This window comes from Peromyscus maniculatus, chromosome 10 (assembly GCF_049852395.1).
Source record: "Peromyscus maniculatus bairdii isolate BWxNUB_F1_BW_parent chromosome 10, HU_Pman_BW_mat_3.1, whole genome shotgun sequence".
Lineage (NCBI taxonomy): Eukaryota > Metazoa > Chordata > Mammalia > Rodentia > Cricetidae > Peromyscus > Peromyscus maniculatus.
The window spans coordinates 25841673-25860638 of NC_134861.1; the positions used below are offsets into that span (position 1 = coordinate 25841673).

The 18966-nt window shown below is 42.8% G+C and overlaps 1 protein-coding gene across 17 annotated transcripts in view; it reads right to left on the reverse strand.

Annotated features, from left to right (window-relative positions):
• The window catches only part of Sanbr (SANT and BTB domain regulator of CSR), a 61575-nt gene that overhangs the window by 11843 nt on the left and 30766 nt on the right, over nucleotides 1-18966 (reverse strand). For 14 of the 17 annotated variants that reach the window (XM_076547080.1, XM_076547076.1, XM_076547077.1 and 11 more), the window contains 8 exons: nucleotides 13488-13633; nucleotides 11696-11795; nucleotides 9752-9784; nucleotides 8381-8480; nucleotides 5701-5792; nucleotides 4635-4663; nucleotides 4424-4497; nucleotides 3291-3379 (listed from right to left, as the gene is read on the reverse strand). In XM_076547080.1, the coding sequence (XP_076403195.1) occupies nucleotides 3291-3379; nucleotides 4424-4497; nucleotides 4635-4663; nucleotides 5701-5792; nucleotides 8381-8480; nucleotides 9752-9784; nucleotides 11696-11795; nucleotides 13488-13633 (663 nt within the window). The other 3 variants (XR_013043106.1, XR_013043107.1, XM_076547081.1) reach the window with 3 other exon arrangements.

Genomic DNA, 18966 nt, shown 5'->3' on the forward strand with positions numbered 1-18966 from the left:
GTTTGGACAGATGCCCAGGGACACAGCTGGCTCTTGTCTGGGGCTGGACTTGGAGCTCCTGTCCTCATGCACATCTTAGCCACTATGTGATTTCTCCAGCCCCTATTTTTAGCATTTTTTAAAAAATGTATCGTTTATTTGCTAAACCCCAAACCCCTCTAACTCCTTAGAGAGGGTCTCATGTACACTGGTCTTGAACTCACTATGCAGCCAAAGAAGACCTTGAACTTGTGATCCTTCTGCTCCATCTTTTGAGTATGGGGACTGCACCACCACATCTGGATTATTTGTGCTGGGGATTAAACCCAGAGCCTTAAGCATGTTGGATGAGCATTCTATAAACTGAATTACACCCCCAGCAACCAGAGCCCTTAAACCTGAGGGTCCTTTGAAAGAAAAGGTTTTTCTGAGCTGTTACAGAAATCAGAGAAAAAGAAAGGGCAGGTCCTGGGGCACAACTCCGTCACTAGCAAGACTACTAAGCAGTTGGGACAATGCCTACTGAACCTGGAGATTAGGAATGTTCAATGTGGCTGTCATCCAGCCTCATCCTCTTGAGTGCTGAGACTACACATGCACCATCCATCTTGTTTTGAGTTAAGCTTTCTCTCTTTTCTAGCCCTTTTTTTAAAAAGATTTATTTATTTATTTATTATTTATTATTTATTTGTTTATTTATTTATTTATTTATTTATTTATTTATTTATTTATTTATTTATTTATTTATACGGTGTTCTGCTTGCATGTGTCCCTTCAGGCCAAAAGAGGGCACCAGACCTCAGACCTCATTACAGATGGTTGTGAGCCACCATGTGGTTGCTGGGAATTGAACTCAGGTCCTCTGGAAGAACAGCCAGTGCTCTTAACCTCTGAGCCATCTCTCCAGCCCTTCTAGCCCTTTTAAATTCAGGGAATCTCAGAATTTTTCTTGTCACATTTACCAGGCAAATGACATTACTTTGGGACTTTCTAGTTTTTTCACAGTTATGAATAATGACACTATAAATGCATGGTATTTATGAAACACTGCCAGACTATTTTCCACAACTCCTACAAGCTGTACAGGAGAGTTCTGTTTGCTTCACATCCTCACAAGCACCTAAACAAAGATTTCAGAACTCTTAGAAGCAGCATCTCATTGAGATGTAACTTCCTATTTCTCTAATGACTGGTGATGCTGCATTTTTCATGTTTCCTTGCTACTTGCAGCCCTTCCTTCCGGATGTCTGGCTAACGCTCTGCCTGGTTTACTTACTCATCATTATTTTAAATCACAAAATGACCTCATCATTTTGTGTGTGGGGGTGTTTTGCCTGCATACCTGGGTGTCAGATGTGCAGTGCCCTTAGAGACCAGAAGAGGGGCTTGGATCCCCGGGACTGGAGTTACCAAGGGCTGTGAGCAGCCTTGTGGGTGCTGGAATGGAACGTGGGTCCTTGCGGGTCCTCTGCACGGGCAGCCAGTGGCTGTAAGTGCCACCGCGTCATCTCTCAGCCTCTACTGTTTGATTCTAAGCCCATCGCACATGTCACCGAGGCTGGCCTGGAACTCACAGGGACCCACCTGCCTCTGCCTGCTAAGTACTGGGATTAAAGGTGTGTGCCACCTTGCCCAGTTTGACTATCTACTGGATTGTTTTATTATTGAATTACTGAGCTTTTTTGAGATTATAATTTAATTACAACATTTCTCTCCCCTTCCTTTTCCACAAACCCTTTTATTAGACAAATGTTTTACACAGTTTGTTATTGCATATGAACTATCTTTTTTCCCCCCCGAGATAGGGTTTCTCTGTGTAACAGTCCTGGCTGTCCTGGAACTCGATTTGTCCAGGCTGGTCTCCAACTAAGAACTGTCTTTTAATTCTTTCTCCTTTTCTTTTTTGAGACAGGGCGTCACTATATAGCTCTGGTTGGCTCATCACCTAGCTCAGCTATCTTTTAATTCTCTTTACAGTGGTTTTAAAGAAGAACTTTAAGTTTTGATAAATTCTGATTAATTGTTTTTTGAGGATCATGCTTTAGTATTGAAGCTAAGAAATTAAGAAATTTTGACCATATAATTTAGTGGTGTCCACGTGTATGTGTAGACAGACGCGCCCACAAGTTTAGAGGCCCTTCGCTAAGGCAGGTCGCAGCTTGCTTTCCTTTGTAAACGTGGGGAGTGACTTTTCCCTCGTTGGTTCCATCCTTCCTGCCCCACTGAGTGCATTTTATGTTTGCAGTAGGAGATTGGATTGAGGCCCTGCGCCCTCAGGCATACTCCCCCCTGTGAGCTCCAATCCCACCCAGTGAGGGAGCAACCGTACACAGGGACAGGGCAGAGCACGGTGCACTCCAGATACTGACAACACACTCTGCTGTCAGACGGCAGAGCCTGTGGGCGCACGAGTGCGGTGCAGTCCTGACTCCAGCGGACAGCATCTAGGAAAGACGCAGAGGTGTCCAGATGCAGCACTTCCTTCAGTCACTTGGCCAACACTGCACAGCTAGCCTACTCTTGGTGTGACACTATTCTTTGTGGATAATATGCTTATCATGTATGATAAGAGAACCTATGGACCACAGATAATGGAAGACGACAGAAAACTTGTATGTGAATTTTGGTTAACTGGCATAGAATATAAAAATATCTAAGATGGGCCGGGCGGTGGTGGCGCACGCCTTTAATCCCAGCACTCGGGAGGCAGAGCCAGGCGGATCTCTGTGAGTTCGAGGCCAGCCTGGGCTACCAAGTGAGCTCCAGGAAAGGCGCAAAGCTACGCAGAGAAACCCTGTCTCGAAAAACCAAAAAAAAAAAAAAAAAAAAAAAAAAAAAAAAAAAAATATCTAAGATGCTCCTTTAACATCCTTTAAAAAACATCTTTATATTTTTCATGCTAAAAACAAAACAAGAAAGAAACACTTCACACAAGTATTGTATAATAGCACTATTAGGAGGTGTGGCCTTGTTGAAGGAAGTGTCACTGGGGGCGGGCTTTTAGGTTTCAGATGCTCAACCCAGGCCCAATGTCACTCTCTCTTCCTGCAGATCCAGGCATAGACCTCTCAGCTACCTCTACACCATGTCTGCCTGTGTGCTGCCATGCTTCCCACTATGACAATAATGGACTAAACCTCTGAACTGAGTCCCAATTAAATGCTAACCTTTTTAAGAGTTGATTTGGTCATGTTGTCTCTTCACAGCAATAGAAACCCTAACTAAGACAATAGTTAACTATTTTTCATGATGGAATAAAACTAGGAAGGAAAACTCTACTTAAGTCTAGCACACGGGTAAATAATTCTTACTTCTTTTGATTCCTTTGACTTGACTCGGTCCAGGTCACCCAATCTCATTTTTATTAGGTGCCCTGTAATTTCAGACATCCGCCGCTGATCTGAAGGTAAAAAAAATAGAGCATTACTTTTCATGAGAATAACATAGTTTTTACTTTTCTAGAAAGACTGTAATCAACAAAGGATTATGAAAATATCTTTGTTATTCATTTCAGGTACATACTTTTACATATCTGTGAGGAATTTAAGGTAGCATGTAGTAAATGACTAATATATAGACAGTTGTATTGCCTTTCAGATTCCTGGATGTGGCTGAATATGTCCCCCAAAGGATCGTGGGGTACAACTCTGACCCCTGTGGCAATATTGAGGGGTGCCAGAACCTTTAAGAGCTGGGACCTGGTGGTTATCTCACTGGGGCCACTAGTCCTAGAAGAGATCAATGTAGTTATTGTGTAACCCTGTTTAGTTACTCTAGGGTTAAGTTGATACAAAAATCATTTCTTTTGCTTCCTTTTTTGGCATGCAACTGCTTTCTCTTAAACATGCTCCTATGATGCCATTCACCATGCTGGGACTGGAGCCAGAAGGCTTTCACCAGAGCCAAGGAGATACTTACTGGTACTGCAAAACTAAGCTAAATGAACTTCTTTTCTTTTAAAATACTCAGCTTTGAGGATTTTGTTGTAAGAACATGAGGCTAAGACACAGCCTAAAATATATTTAGTCATTTTTACAGTAAAAATATGATATAAAAATAAGTCTAAGAGACCTCAGTCACAGATGTATAGACAACACACGACCCTCTAGATGGTCTAGTGATGAAATTCTGCTTGGGGCCTAAGAGAATGTGCACATTATTTTGGAACCTTTAAAACTACTCAGCATACTTTATAAAAGACAAGTCGGGCTAGAGAAATGGTTTAGTGGTTAAGAGCACAAACTCTTCTCCAAGAGGAGTCAAGTTTGGTTCCCAGCACCCATATCAAGTCCGTATCAGGCAGCTCACAGCTGCCTGTGACTCCAACCCTAGATCTGATGCCCTCTTCCAGCCTCACCTGCAGTTACCCCCCCAAATGTACACACAGTAATAAAAACATGGTTATTTATACCTAACTTGATGTTACTCAGATAATAAAATTTACCATCTTCTCTTTGTGCATCCTGGTTGAATCTCAAGGATCTTGTGGCATCCCACTTATTCTTCTGCATGCTCACACTATTGGATAAATTGAACAAAACAACCATTGATGCTGTTTGAGAGTACGCTTCCAGCACAGACTGTCTCAAGACCAAACACCAACCAAACAAACACAAAGAATGGATTTCCAATTGGATCAAGGAACAAATACTCACACGAAAGGAGACACATCTCTAGAAGTTGACTACAAGAAAAAGAAGACAACATTAATCCTAGTTAGAGCATATTTATTGATTAGTACTCTCATTAATTATAAGAACAATTTACATTATTGAGTACAAGACACCAAGAGCATCTAAAACTGTTATTTCATTTACATCTTGCAACAACAGCTGGGAGTGGTGGGCACCTTCAATCCCAGCAGAGGCAGGCAGGGCTCCATTAGTGAAGGCTAGCCTGGCCAACATAGTGTGCTTCAGGCCAGCCAAGGCTCTGGCCAGCCAGGGCTACATAGTAAGACCCTGTTTTAATATAAACTAAAGAAAAACAAATAGCCCTTGCAGCAACAAGGTCTATAACAGTGCAACAAGCACTATATGACCTTCATAGTAAACAGGTCCAGAGAAGTTAAGAAACTTCTTCAAAGAGAAAAAAAATAGACTTTGAATGTCTATCTGTTGAACTTGGAACCTTAAGCTTATGCAGTCTTGAAAAATTAACCCATCCACACATCTGCAGTACTTGATTAACTAAGGTCAATGTGCAATCTAGCCAATGTAACTATGGATCTAGCCTTTCATACCGTTTCGGAACTCAGGGATTCTCTCTAGTCACCTGCAGCTACTACTGTTCTGGAATTTTGTCTCTTCTATGGCACAAGAAAATAAAAGTTCATTTTTAGGTCATAAAACAGAATATACTTCAATTTTAAAAGTCTACTTACTGTTTATAAATATGTACTACTGGTTAAAATTTAAAAGGCTAGATAGCACATGTAATAAAAAGTGTCAAAAGGAGCAATTAATCTCACTAATTGCCTGTGCAGCTCCATATGGGTGGTTTATGCACACGGAAGAAAGCCTGTGTTCCCCCATCTCTTTACACGAAGGGTGGTGTGCTAAGCCACGCACTGCTTTGCGTCTTCCAAAGGTCCCCGAGTCTTCCACCCTCACTCACTTACACTGCTAGCATCCCGCTATTCATACTCTATTTGGATCTGTGCTGACTACACATGCTTATCGACTCAAGTGACTTCAAAGCCCAGTCAGGCCGCCCAGTTACCTTCTCCAGCGCCTTTTCTTTCTTTTGAGAACAGGGTGAAGACAGCTGCTTCTTTGGTTGCTTAGTAAACTTCTTTGGCTTTTCCCTTTTCCCTGATAAAGAAAGGGCAATATTAAGAACACGAGTCCCATACCCTGCAATGTCACTGCTGCGTCTAAACAGAACAACACTTAACCAACAATTCTACTTTTAAGAAGGAGAAAGAAAGAAAAAAGACCAATGATATCTACACAAAACTCAAATACACGAGGAAGTCAAACTGAAGCTGCTTTACAGGGATTCATTTAAATCATATTTCTTCTTTGTGCCTGGTAAAAATCTTGGAAGGAAAAAGAAAGAGGGCATAATAAAACCCACTACTTTGGTGCTAACTTACAGTATCACAGAGGATACATACTTATTCTTCCCAATCTAATTTGACAGTAGAATTGTCTTAGAACTCCAAGATTTTTATTTAATAAATTACTATCACCTTTAAAAAAAATACAATTTGAGAATGAGGGACAGAGACAGGGCATCAATACATGTGCAAAAGGTTCAAAATGAATTTTGCTCAGGAAGGATGCAAGGCAGAATGATCTTGGGAAGCAGGGCTGGACAAATGATATTCTGGACGGTGGCATTTTTAAGTCAATATCCTGAGTCTGTCCTGGCCAAGAGTGAAGTGGACTGTGGACATGGTGAGAAAAGGGGAAGAGATGGTACTCTGGGAACAAAACGTAAAGGCAAGAAGGGTGTACTGGGAACTCTCCACAGTTCATTACTTCCACAAGTTCACACTGTCGTTTTCCAAGGGAAATCTTGCCACTATGTGCATGGGAAACTTGTAAGATATCGTGCATATATGATGAGCTTGAAGATACCACAGCAGGAAGCAGCAAAATTAATAATATAGATCAAGGGTTACAAATTTGCTAGAAGACATAATAATAGGATATATAGCAATGGTAATTAATGGCATGGTACAGGGATGGGCAATTCCTTCTAAGTTAAAAGCGACACAAAAACAACAAAAATTTTATCAAAACTATCTGAAAGTATTGGGAAATAATTAACTGAGGCATAGAGTTAGGCATTTATACCTGAAGACTCGGTGGGGTAAGAACTGTGAATTTGGGGTCCTCTAGCCTGAAGGCATTTTCCACAGGACCCTGAGCAGCCCCAGGGAGGAAATGACATAATCTAAAGCAATGGAGAAGCTGCAAATATGAAGGAGTATGAGTATAACTTAGCTGAACCTTAAACTTGGCCAGTGTGAGAAACCCCAGCCCCTAACAGGCTATCTATGCTTGTGAGACAGAGGAGTTTCTGTGCCTTTGACTGAATTAGCTCTCCAAACTTCACATACCTCAAGCTTCAGACAGCTAAGTTTAAAGTGTCAGAGGGCAGATTTGGGTCTGGGAAAACAACTAAAAATCTATGGAGAACCTCTGAAGAGAGGAAGCGATAAGCAGGTGAGTCCTGATGTCTAATGAAAACTCTGCTCAGATTCCTGGCTGTGTGTCTGTGAGAGTACCTCTAGAGAGACCTCACTGAGGTGGGGGACCCACCCCGAATGTGGACCACACCACCCCAAGGACCAATCTGTCTCTATTTAAAAGAAAAATGTTCTTTAGTAAACACAAAGTGTGAAATGGAAACTAGGCCCAGAGAGCTTCACTGCTGAATTTTATCATGATTTATGGGAGGCAATCTGCAACGTGCTATTATGGAAAAGGGGTACAGACTGGGGCGGTTGCTCAGTGATGGAGCCCTTGCTTAGCAGCCTGAGACCCTGGGTTTAGTCCCTAGCCCCATCTCCTCCCCTATCAAAAAAGTGAATAGACTTTCTAATTTAGGAGGTTATGATTAACTTGATATCAAAACTCAAAGAGGAAAAAATCCTAAGAGAACTGAAAGTATTCCAATAGGCACCAACAAAAATTTATTAGTAGCAAGTAAAATGATATAAAACATAAACATAATATCTTTTTAACAAATGGAGCTCACCCAGAAGAGCAATATAACACTTGAAGAGTCAATCAGTATTATATTGCAATAATGAAGGGAAAAAATCTATATGATCTTAACAGTCAAAAAAAGAAAAAAGCATTTCATAAATTACAATGTCCATTCACTACGAAAACCTAGCAATGCAGAAATAGAAATGAGCTTTCTCAACCGAGAAAAGCATTCATAGAAATCAATAATTAATATTAAAATTTAATGGCTGAAGACAGGAGGTTTATAATACTTGATGCATTGAGAATCAAACTCGGGTCCTGTGGAAGGGCAAGGTGCTCAGTCATCTTTTTTTTTTTTTTTTTTTTTTTTTTTTTTTTAAGAGTCAAGACAATATACACAGAGCATCAGGGTTGTTTATTTCCTTTGTCCTGTGTTCGTGTGCACACGTGAGCACTATGGCACACATGCCCATGTGGAGGTCAGAGGGACAACTTACATGATGGGTTCTTTCTACCATGTGGGCTCCAGGTACTGGCTTGGCAGTAAGTGCCTTTAGCCGCGGGCCGTCAGGCCAGCCTGGGTTAGGGATCTTCATGGGGGTTCCTTCCTGTTTCTTTTTCTCAGGGTGACCTTACATGTAGACATGTAACTCCAATCACCCACGCCCTGCCTCAGAAGATTCAGAGTATAACTCTCCATAAACAGTGAGCGCTGATTTGAACTCAGAAGCCATTACTTTGTTTCTTGGCCACTTCTTCTTCATCACCGACTTCGTCTTCAGTGACTTCAGACCCAGTGGTGTACTCGTCCTCTTCTGAAAATAGCGACTGCTGTTTCTGAGCGGAGAGAAAGACACCCACTCCCAGGTCCACATCACACTGTCGTGAACGAACTCCTAAGAACACATGCACCTCAGGGTCTGGATGAGTCAAGTAACAACTGACAAAGTGGGGCTGGAGACGGCTCAGCAGCTGAGTGTGCTCTTCTCTTCTGAAGGACACACGTTAGAGTCCCAGCACCCACACCAGGTGGCTCACAAACACCCAGAACCGGAGTTCCACAATGCCTCTGGCCTCTGTGCGCACACACAAACACACACACACAGGTTAAAATAAATATTTTTAAAATGGACTAATGAAATGCTGGGTATGGTAACGTCAGCACTTGGGAGGCCAAGGCAGAAGTATGGTAAATTTGAAGCTAGCCTGTTCTGTACATAGAGAATTTGTCTCAAAACAAACAAACAAAATAAACAAACAAATACAATTCAGTTGTACATGCTAGTGATGCCAGCACTGGGAAGGTAGAGGCAGGAGGATCAGGAATTCCGAGTCATCCTCAGTTACACAGCAAATCCCAGGCCAGCCTGGGCAACAAGGAATTATCTGAGAAGCCAAACCAAAAAACAAAATAAACAAGACGCCTGACAAAAAAAGAACTTATTAGACTGTTTTTAATATCCTGTGTGACATAATCACATTGGTCTATTTAATCACTTAGTATGTGACCACATGCAGAGGTCAGAAGAAAACCAGCAGGAGTCGGTTCTCTCCTTCTGCCTTGCAGGTCCTAGGACTTGAACTCAGGTCGTGAGACTTGCTGGCAAGCACCCTTAACTGCTGGGCCATCTAACAAGTCCCTGAATGTGATTTAAAGGTGACTTTAAAGTCTTTTAACTAGGGCCCGGAGGGATTGCTCAGTGGTAAGAACACCTTCTGCTCTGGGCTCTTACAGAGGACCACAGTTCAGTGTCCAGGGCTCAGGCCAGGTGGCTCATAATCTCTGGTAACCCCTGCTCAGGGGTTCCGACATCCTCTTCTGGCCTCCAAGGGCACCTGACACTGGTGATACACAGACTTTTTTTTAAAGTCTTGTAACTAGAATCTTGCTTTAGCTTCCCAAATGGTGGGACTACAGGCCTGAGTCACCACATCAGGCTCCATCTTTTCTGAAATCATCTATGGCATTTTCTTAGTAAGAGTGAAACTGGAAAGGCAGACAAGATGGCACTTAACCAAAGTTTGTAAAATAAGTGCTAAGATTTCATTATCAAACTCCAATATGGAAGCAAGAAGTCCACAGAAACAGAATCCAGTGGCTCACTTACCAACTGCAGAGTCCAGTTTTTCAGTGACAAGAACTGAAAGGCAGAGGAACAACAGGTTACAGGTGTGGCTCACGTCCAGACTGAAATAATTTAAATCTTTAGAACCCCTGCCCCGCATGGCAGCATCCGGAAAACAAATGGCTCCAACACCAGTGAGGATGCAGAGAGCAGCCCTGGTTTCCTGCCAGCAGGGCGTGTACTGTGAAGCCCTAGGGAATCAGTGTGGAGGTCCCCTCGAACTGAGACTAGACCTGTCACCTGACCCAGCACAGCAGTCCTTCTGGACACGCTCAGGCGACCTCAGCTCAGCAGATTACAGAGACAGTCACATAGTCATGTCTAGTGTGGTGCTCTTCACAAAAGCCAGGAGACAGACGAAGATGCTAGAAGACTAGATGCTGACCAACGAATGAGTGCATAAATACAATATGGTACAGACACACCCTGGAATTTAATGGAGCTATAAAAAATGGAAAAGTGGCATCTGCAGGAAAATGGATGCAACTGGAAATCATTACATTAAGTGAAATAAATCAAACTTAGACAGACATATATTACCTGTTTTCTTGTGTATGGAGAACCTAGGTTTCAAATTATGCATACATATCTATGTATGTACACATGTATATAGATGCATATCTATGTGTATTTATATGGGTGTTTGTGGGTCACAAAGCTGGAAACAGCAACGTTATGTTGAAGGTGGAGAATTCATCTTCCTGAGAGACTCCCCAGATTCTGTGCTCTTACGTTCCTGCATGCAGTGGTGGGTTTGCCCTCTGATCCACTGCCCCACACTGCCCCTCCTCCCTTTCAACTGCCTCTCTCCTCTTTCTCTCCATCCTTCCCGCTCTCCACGTTCTCTGTCTCTCTCTCACTGCTCGCTGTTCCATCCTCTCTCCGCTTGCTTTCTCCTCTTTCCTGTTCTTCCCCTCACACCTGCCTCTCTCCTAACATGCTTTCCTCTGTTCTCTCTCCGGTCTCTCTCCCGAGAAGGCATCTTCCCGAGAGATACCTGCTTCTCCTACGCTCTTACATGAGGGTATAAAATAGTGGATGTGCTCTCTCCCCCTCACCCCTGTCTCTCCGGTCTCTTTCACTCTGCTCCCTTTATTCTTTCCTCCTCTTTTATTCCTAGAACGCCTTCGTGTTTGTATTTATTACAAATTAAGGAGCCACATTGCTGTAGAGCTTATACGTAATTCTTTTTAACATTATTTCCTCTTATTTCATGTGCATTGGTGTTTTGCCTGCATGTATGTCTGTGTGAGGATGTCAGATCTTGGAGTTACAGGCAGTTGTGAGCTGCCATGTGGGTGCTGGGAATTGAACCCAGGGCCTCTGGAAGAGCAGTGCTCTAACCGCTGAGCCATCTCTCCAGCCCCTATATGTAATTCTCAAATAACTATCACCACCTCCTATTTATGTAGGAGTTTCTGGAGTTTCTCACTTCCTCAGGTAAATTCTACGTCAACCGTCAAAGGCAATGACGATGAGCTAACAGATTCCCTGGGCTGCAGTCAGGGATCAACCGAACCACAGGGAATCCAAGCTCTTCTGTCACCTTTACATTTTCACAACTTCTGAAAAATGAAACACATTTCTGAATAAATAAAAAACTTCATACAAATGTATTATAGAACAAGAAGGGAATAAAACATGCATTTATGTTTTCTTCATTCCTCAATTCATTATTTGTCCATAATAGAAAGCCTGAAGATAAGGGTTTTTTTTCTAAAATTGTATCAGTTAACAATTCTTTGAAGTCAAATAATATATTACCTATCACTCTTTACAGTTTTATTCACTCAGCATAGTATCATATTATGACTGGATAATCAGTTCAATTTCAATTTAGACAGACTAGGTTCCTGTCAAAGACCAAGTGTCATCAGTAGTTTCACATTTACATACATACATACATTAAATAGAAAAGTTACTCACAGCATTGAGCTCCCCAGTTTTGGGGCCCCATGGCGTATTTGGTTCCAGTAAAACATCATATTCCAGGCCCTTTTCATCACAGGAGCCAAGCCCAGGGTCACTTGAATGAAAAGGACATTTTTATAGAGAAACATTCCATTTCTTCCATTTCAGCACTTGCTTGTCTTGTGGAGGGACCTGGTTTGGTGTCCAGTAGCAACATTGTGCCTCAGAGCCACCGGCCACTCCAGCTCCAGGGGAATGCGGCCCCTTTCTGGCTCCCTTAGGCACTGCTTTTGTACACATGCAGACTACTTTGTTACTACAGATGTTTTGTATAGCTTAAGAAATACAGGTTCTTACAAGTGGCCTCAGTCCTGATCCTTATTACTACAAAAATAGAATTTTAGTTTTTAACTATTAGGATGCCACTTCAGGATTTACTTCCCCACCTCTGTTTGAGACAGGGTTTCTCTGTGTTGCCCTGGTTATTCTGGAACAGTCCTGCTCTGTAGACCAGGCTGGTCTTGAACTCAGAGATCATCTGCCTCTGCCTCCCTAGTGCTGGGATTAAAGGCGTGTGCTACTATGCCTGAAAATGTTTACATTTTTAATGTCTAGTAATTACTCTAGCAGATCATCCCATAAGAGGCCCATGGCTCCACAGGAAAACCCTCTCTCGGGTGGTGGAGGCCCACGGCTCCACAGGAAAACCCTCTCTCGGGTGGTGGGTGATCAAAAGCTGCTGTGCGCATTGCTCTCCAAAAAGCCTCTTTTAGCGCAGCCCAACCACAACCTGTTAGGTCACAGGACGACAGAAGTGATGGCAGAAACGACCGAGTTTAGAGTGCAAAGTTATGGAAAGATGATCCCAACCATCACCTTCTTCCCCGTTTGTGTCAATCTGGCACTGGAGACAGCTCGGTGGTGGAGAGAAGGCTTGTTCAGCATGCTCGAGGCCCGAGGTGTGATCCCCAGGATGATGGTGTGAGACCAGGGCTGGGTGGAGGTGGGGGATGGGGAAAGAACTCAACATTTTCAAAAATTGGGTTCAACATCTGGACATTTTTAGTTACCAAGTTCTTTTTGTTAGTTTTTCTATTTTATGTTCCTGGTGTAAACCCTCATAATTTCAGAGACACTTCCCCCGCCCCGTCCTTCCCCCCCATGCCGGCTACGTTCATGTCAACTGAACACAAGCTAGAGTCACTTGAGAAGAGAGCTGCAGGGAGAAAATGTCTTCACAAGAGCAGGCTGCAGCCAAGCCATAGGACATCTTCTTAATCAGTGATTGACGGAGGTGGGAGTGGAGAGTGGGGAAGTCCACTGTGGGTGGGGCCACCGCTGAGCTGGTGGTCCCGGGTTCTATGAGAAAGTAAGGTGGGAAAACCATGGAGAACAAGCTAATAAGCTGCACTCCTCCGGGACCTCCGCAGCAGCTCCTGCCTCCAGGTTTCTGCCCTGTTTGAGTTCCTGTCCTGGCTTCCTTCAGTGATGGACTACAATGTGGAGGTATAAGTCAAGTACACCCTGTCCTCCCCCACTTGCTTTTGGTCATGGTATTTCATCACAGAAACTCTAACTAAGACACCCTCCCTCCCCGGAACAGGCACGGCAATGCCGGGGTCAAAGCAGGTCCTCGTCCGGGCTCGGCAGCTGCTGCACCACCAAGGCCTCCCTGAGCCCTTCAGTTCAATACTCGGGAACAGTGACTACAGCAGGACAGACACGGTGACATGGGCCAACACCGGGGAGAGGGGTCACGAAATGCAAACCACTGAATAAGCTAAGACTTAGTGTTCTTTTTCCTCACCTCACCACATCTTTACAAAAAGGCACAACAATGACATCTCTGTGCTTGTGTAGATCGTCCAGTATTCTAGCACTTGGACAAGAAAGTAAATCATCAGTTTCTCCTTGATCATGAAGAATAACCATGTGGTCCCTCACTTTACAGCCCTGTCAGAGATAAGAGACACTGTTAGAGGTAGGTTCACTATAAACAATCTTTTAAGAGATGCAGTGCTCAGTCATAAATGGGACACGTATGTTAACATGCCACACACACACCAAAGCTCAGGGAACATCACAGAAAAGGAGGGGTGTAAGACAAGAAGATGTGCTGTGAGATGCTGTCTTCTGGGCACGGCATGGGTATCCCATTCACGAACTCACAGCAGTTGTGGTGGTGTGAATGAGAAGGCCCCATAGTCTCACATATTTGAATGCTTAGTCATCAGGGAGTGGCAGTACTTGGGCGGGATTAGAAGGTGTGCTCTTGGAGTGGGCATGGTCCCTGTTGGAGGAAGTGTGTATGGTCTCACATGCTCAAGCTAGGCCTAATGTGGTTGTCTCCCCTTCTGTTGCCTACAGATCCAGATGTAAAACTCTGTTACTTCTCCAGCACCATGTCTGCCATGAGGAAAATGGACTGAACCACTGAAACTGTATGTAAGCTCCATTTAATGCTCTCCTTTGTAAAAGTTGCTGTAGTCATGGAGTCTCTTCACAGCAACAGAACACTGACTAAGACACTAAGATCAAGCCAATCTGAACTGTGGCCCAGACAGGCTAGATGGACTGAGACTTCACCCCTTACTGAGGAGCTACTGGCAGCTGATAATTACTAGGGAGGAGTCATTCATCTTGGAGAAGGTGGCCACTGGTAGGAGCCCTTTGCTCCAGAGGAAGGCTATACGTGTACACACATAGGGCAGCCCTAACTGAACTTAGAGGGTTATCAACAAGAGAAAGAGAAACGTGAACTTAGGAGGGGGGCATGTGTGGGCATATGGGGAGAGCTGGAGGGAGAAATGAAGATTGATATGATCATATTTCATTTTATACCTATATTAAATTCTCAAGAATGAAGAAAATATTTTACAAATCATAATTATCTTTTTTCAGTCAAATCATCATATTTTACACTTTTCCCTTAAAAAATACAGAAAAGAAATTGAAATATAAACGTACATATGAACAAACACCTGAGATAATCACCATTCACATTAAAAAGCATTGGGGGCTAGGGCTATGGCTGGGTGGTTAAGGCATGTATTGCTCTTGCAGAGGAACAGAATTTAATTATCAGCACCCACATCAGGTAGTTCACAACCACCTAGAACTCCAGTTCCAGGTTATCTAACACCTGGCTTCTGTAGGTGTCTTCACTCACATGTATATACCCAAACACAGACACACATAATCACAAATAAAATAAACCTTAAGAAACAAAACCAACCAACCAACCAACAACCATGGGATGGAGAGATTGCTCAAGCCCCTGTCTGATGTCCTAACGTTGACCCTGGAGCCCACACAGCAGAAGGAGAGAACCCAGCCCTCCAAGTTGTCCTCTGGTGTCGACACACCCTCTGTGGCATGTGTGTCCTCCCACAGGTATTAATTTAAAAAGGGAACAGAACACTTCAGTAGCCCTTCCTGCTTCTATTCCCCCTTCCTCTCAAAGGACAGCCTCTGCCTTGTGTGCGGGGCTGACAGTCACCTCTTCTCTCTCTGTCCTTTTGCCTCTTACTGGTATGCCTAGACACTAGAGTTTAGTTTTGCCTTGCTTTCTTTAACATTATATTTTTATAATTAAACCACGCTACTACATGTAACTGCAATATTTGCTTTAATGTATAGTATTCCACTGTATGACTATATATTTTTCCTATTTATTTATTTGTTGAGAGAGGGTCTCTTTATGCAGACCTGGCTGTCCTAGAAATCAATATGTTGACCAGGCTGGCCTCTCAGTCTCAGAGATCCGCCTGCTTCTGCCTCCAGAGTGCTGGGATTAACGGTGTGACCCACCATGCCTGGTCTACTTGTACACTCTTCCACTGGTGTGCAGCTTCAGAACAAACACACGTGGAGCTGTGAGTGAGAAAGAGAAACTCATCTCATCAACTAGGTCACCTGAACCAACCCTGGGGATCAGTGGGTGACACTTCACAGCGAGATCACCCTCACATCTGTGTACGGCTCAATTTTAGTGCATATTAGATTCCTTTCATTCTCTCATGAAATTTAAAATTTCAATGTTCAAAATACTAAAAAAAAAAAAAAAAAGTAATTAAGCTGGTAAGACTGCTCTGCAGGTAAAGGTACTTGCTACAAAACCTGATGACCTGAGTTTGACCCCTGGTAGCCACATGGTAGAACAGAACTGACTGCTGCAAATTGTACTCTGAAGACACAAGTGTGCCATGGTAATACCCCCCAAATAAATTTAATAATTAAAAAATGTTAGTGATCAAGGAACCTAACCTATACTAGTACTCAGTTATCACACCAAGACATATATGCAAGGATGTTCACTGTGACAAGATAACAGCATCAATTCGCAAACAACCTAAATGTTCTTTACTAAGAGAATGATTAAATACATTATAAGTCAAATAAAAGGACACAAAAAGATAACCTAAGTAAGCTGTTGCGTGAATAAGGGATGGGAATACAGTTTAGTAGTAGAGCACTTGTCTAGCATGTGTGAGGGTCCAAGTTCAAGGCTTAGTACTACAAACAACAAAACAAAGCAAAAGCCACACCAAAAAAGCCTTTTTGGACTGGGGATGGCTCAGTTGATAGAATGGTTTGTCCAGAATACATAGAAACTCTAGATCAACCCTCAGTATTGTATAAACCAAGGGTGGTGGCACAGGCCTGTAATCCCAGCACTCAGGACATGGAGGCAAAAAGACCACACATTCAAGACCATTTTTGGCTACTTAGCAAATCTGAGACAGCCGGGGATATATGAAAATCTAGCTTTAAAAAAAAAAAATGGGACCCTATCTTGACTCACATCTCTGGCAGAAGCCCCCTGCTCCATCAGAGGCCACTCCAGCACCTAGATCCCCAGAGGCCACAGTGGCACCCAGAACCCCAGAGGACCCCTGACTGGACCAGAGGTCATTATGGCTGCCAGAACTCCAATCTCCAACTCGGGCAGAACCCCCGTACTCGACCAGAAGCCACCCCAGTCCTCAGAAATCCAGCCCCCAGCTTGGGTGGAGACCCTCTACTGAACCACAGACCATTCCAGCAAGAAGACCAGAAAGGAAACAGAAACCAAGGAACAAAACACACACCCAACAAAGACATGGTTTTAGTGCAGAATTCTACCAGACCTTCAAAGAAGAGCTAATATCAATACTCCTCAAATTATTTCATAAAATAGAAACAGAAAGAACATTACCAAAATTCATTTTGAGGCCACAGACACCCTGATACCCAAACCACACAAAGATTCAACAAAGAAAGAGAATTACAGACCAATTTCCCTCATGAACATTGATGCAAAAAATACTCCTTTTTACTTTCAGACTCCAAGAACATATCAAAAAGATCATCCACCATAATCAAGTAGGTGTCATCCCAGAGATGCAGAGATGGTTGCATCTGCTGCATTGATGAAAAATCCATCAATGTAATCCACTATATAAACAAACTGAAAGAAGAAAACCACACAATCACCTCACTGGATGCTGAAAAAGCCTCTTGACAAAATCCAACACCCCTTCATGATAAAAGTCTTAGAGATCAGGGATACAAAGGAACATACCTAAACATAATAAAGGCAATTTACAACAAGCCTATAGCCAACATCAAATTAAGTGAGAGAAACGCAAAGCAAATCCACTAACATCAGGAATAAGACAAGGCTGTTTACTCTCTCCATATCTATTCAATATAATATTTTAAGTTCTAGCTACAGCAATAAAACAATACCCTTCACAATAGCCACAAATAATCTAAAACATCTTGGGGTAACTCTAACCAAGCAAGTGAAAGACCTGTATGACAACAATTTCAAGTCTTTGAAGAAAGAAATTAGAGAAGATATCAGAAGATGGAAAGAACTCCCATGCTCACAGATTGGTAGCATTAACATAGTAAAAAATGGCCACCTTACTAAAATCTACAGATTCAACACAATCCCCATCAAGATCTCAACACAATTCTTTACAGGCTTTGAAAGAACAATATTCAACTTCATATGGAAAAACAAAAAACCCAGGAGAGCTAAAACAATTCTGTACAATAAAAGACCTTCCAGAGGTATCCCCATCCCTGATTTCTGGCTTAACTACAAAGCTATAATAATAAAAACCAAATGGTATTGACATAAAAAACAGACAGTAGATCAATGGAATCAAATTGAAGACCCACACATAAATCCACACACCTACGGACACCTGATTTTTGACAAAGAAGTCAGAAATGTATAATAGAAAAAGAAAGCATCTTTAACTAATGGTGCTGGTCTAACTGGATGTCAGCATGTAAAAGAATGCAAATAAATCCATATCTATTGACCTGCACAAAACTCAAGTCCAAAAAGTGGATCAAAGATCTCAATGTAAAACCAGATATACTGAACTTGATAGAAGAGAAAGTTGGAAATAGCCTTGAACGCATTGGCACAGAAGATAACTTCCTGAACAGAACATCAACCTCGAAGGCACCAAGACCAACAATTAATAAATGGGACCTCCTGAAACAGAAAAGCTTCGGTAAGGCAAAGGACACCGTCAATAGAACAAAATGGCAGCCTACAGAATGGGAAAAGATTTTCACCAACCCCACATCTGACAGAGGGCTAATATCCAAAATACATAAAGAACTTAAGAAACTAGACATCAGTAAACCAAATAATCCAATTAAGAAATTGGGTACAGATCTAAATAGAGAATTTTCAACAGGGGGTGAGGCAGAAAGCTAATGCAATGGAAACTTCCAGAAATCCACTAGGGTGACCCTAGCAAAGACTTCTCCTTCCTATTAGTGGAGATATGAAACCTGAACCGGTCATCTGCTGTAACCAGGCAAGGCTTCCAGTGGAAGAATTGGGGCACCAATCCAGCCACAAAACCTTTGAGCTACAATTGGTCCTACCTACAAGATGTGCTGGGGTAAAGGTGCACAGAACTTGTGGGAGTGGCCAACCAATGACTGGTTCAACTTGAGACCCATGCCACAAGAGGGAGCCCACACCTGACACTGCTTGGAGGGCTAGGAGCCCAGACAGCCTAGAGATCCAGCAGAGATCCAAACACAACCACCACCACCAAAAAGATCAATGAAATGATCCTAATGATACTCCGCTATACTTGTAGACCAGAGCCTAGCATAACCATCATCAGAGAGGCTTTATTCAGCAACATCTGATGAAAGCATATATAGAGACCCACAGCCAAACAATGAGGCGGAGCTCAAGGAATCCTGCAGAAGAGGGCCAGGAAGGATTTTAGGAGCCAGAGGGGCCGAGACACCCAAGGAAACAC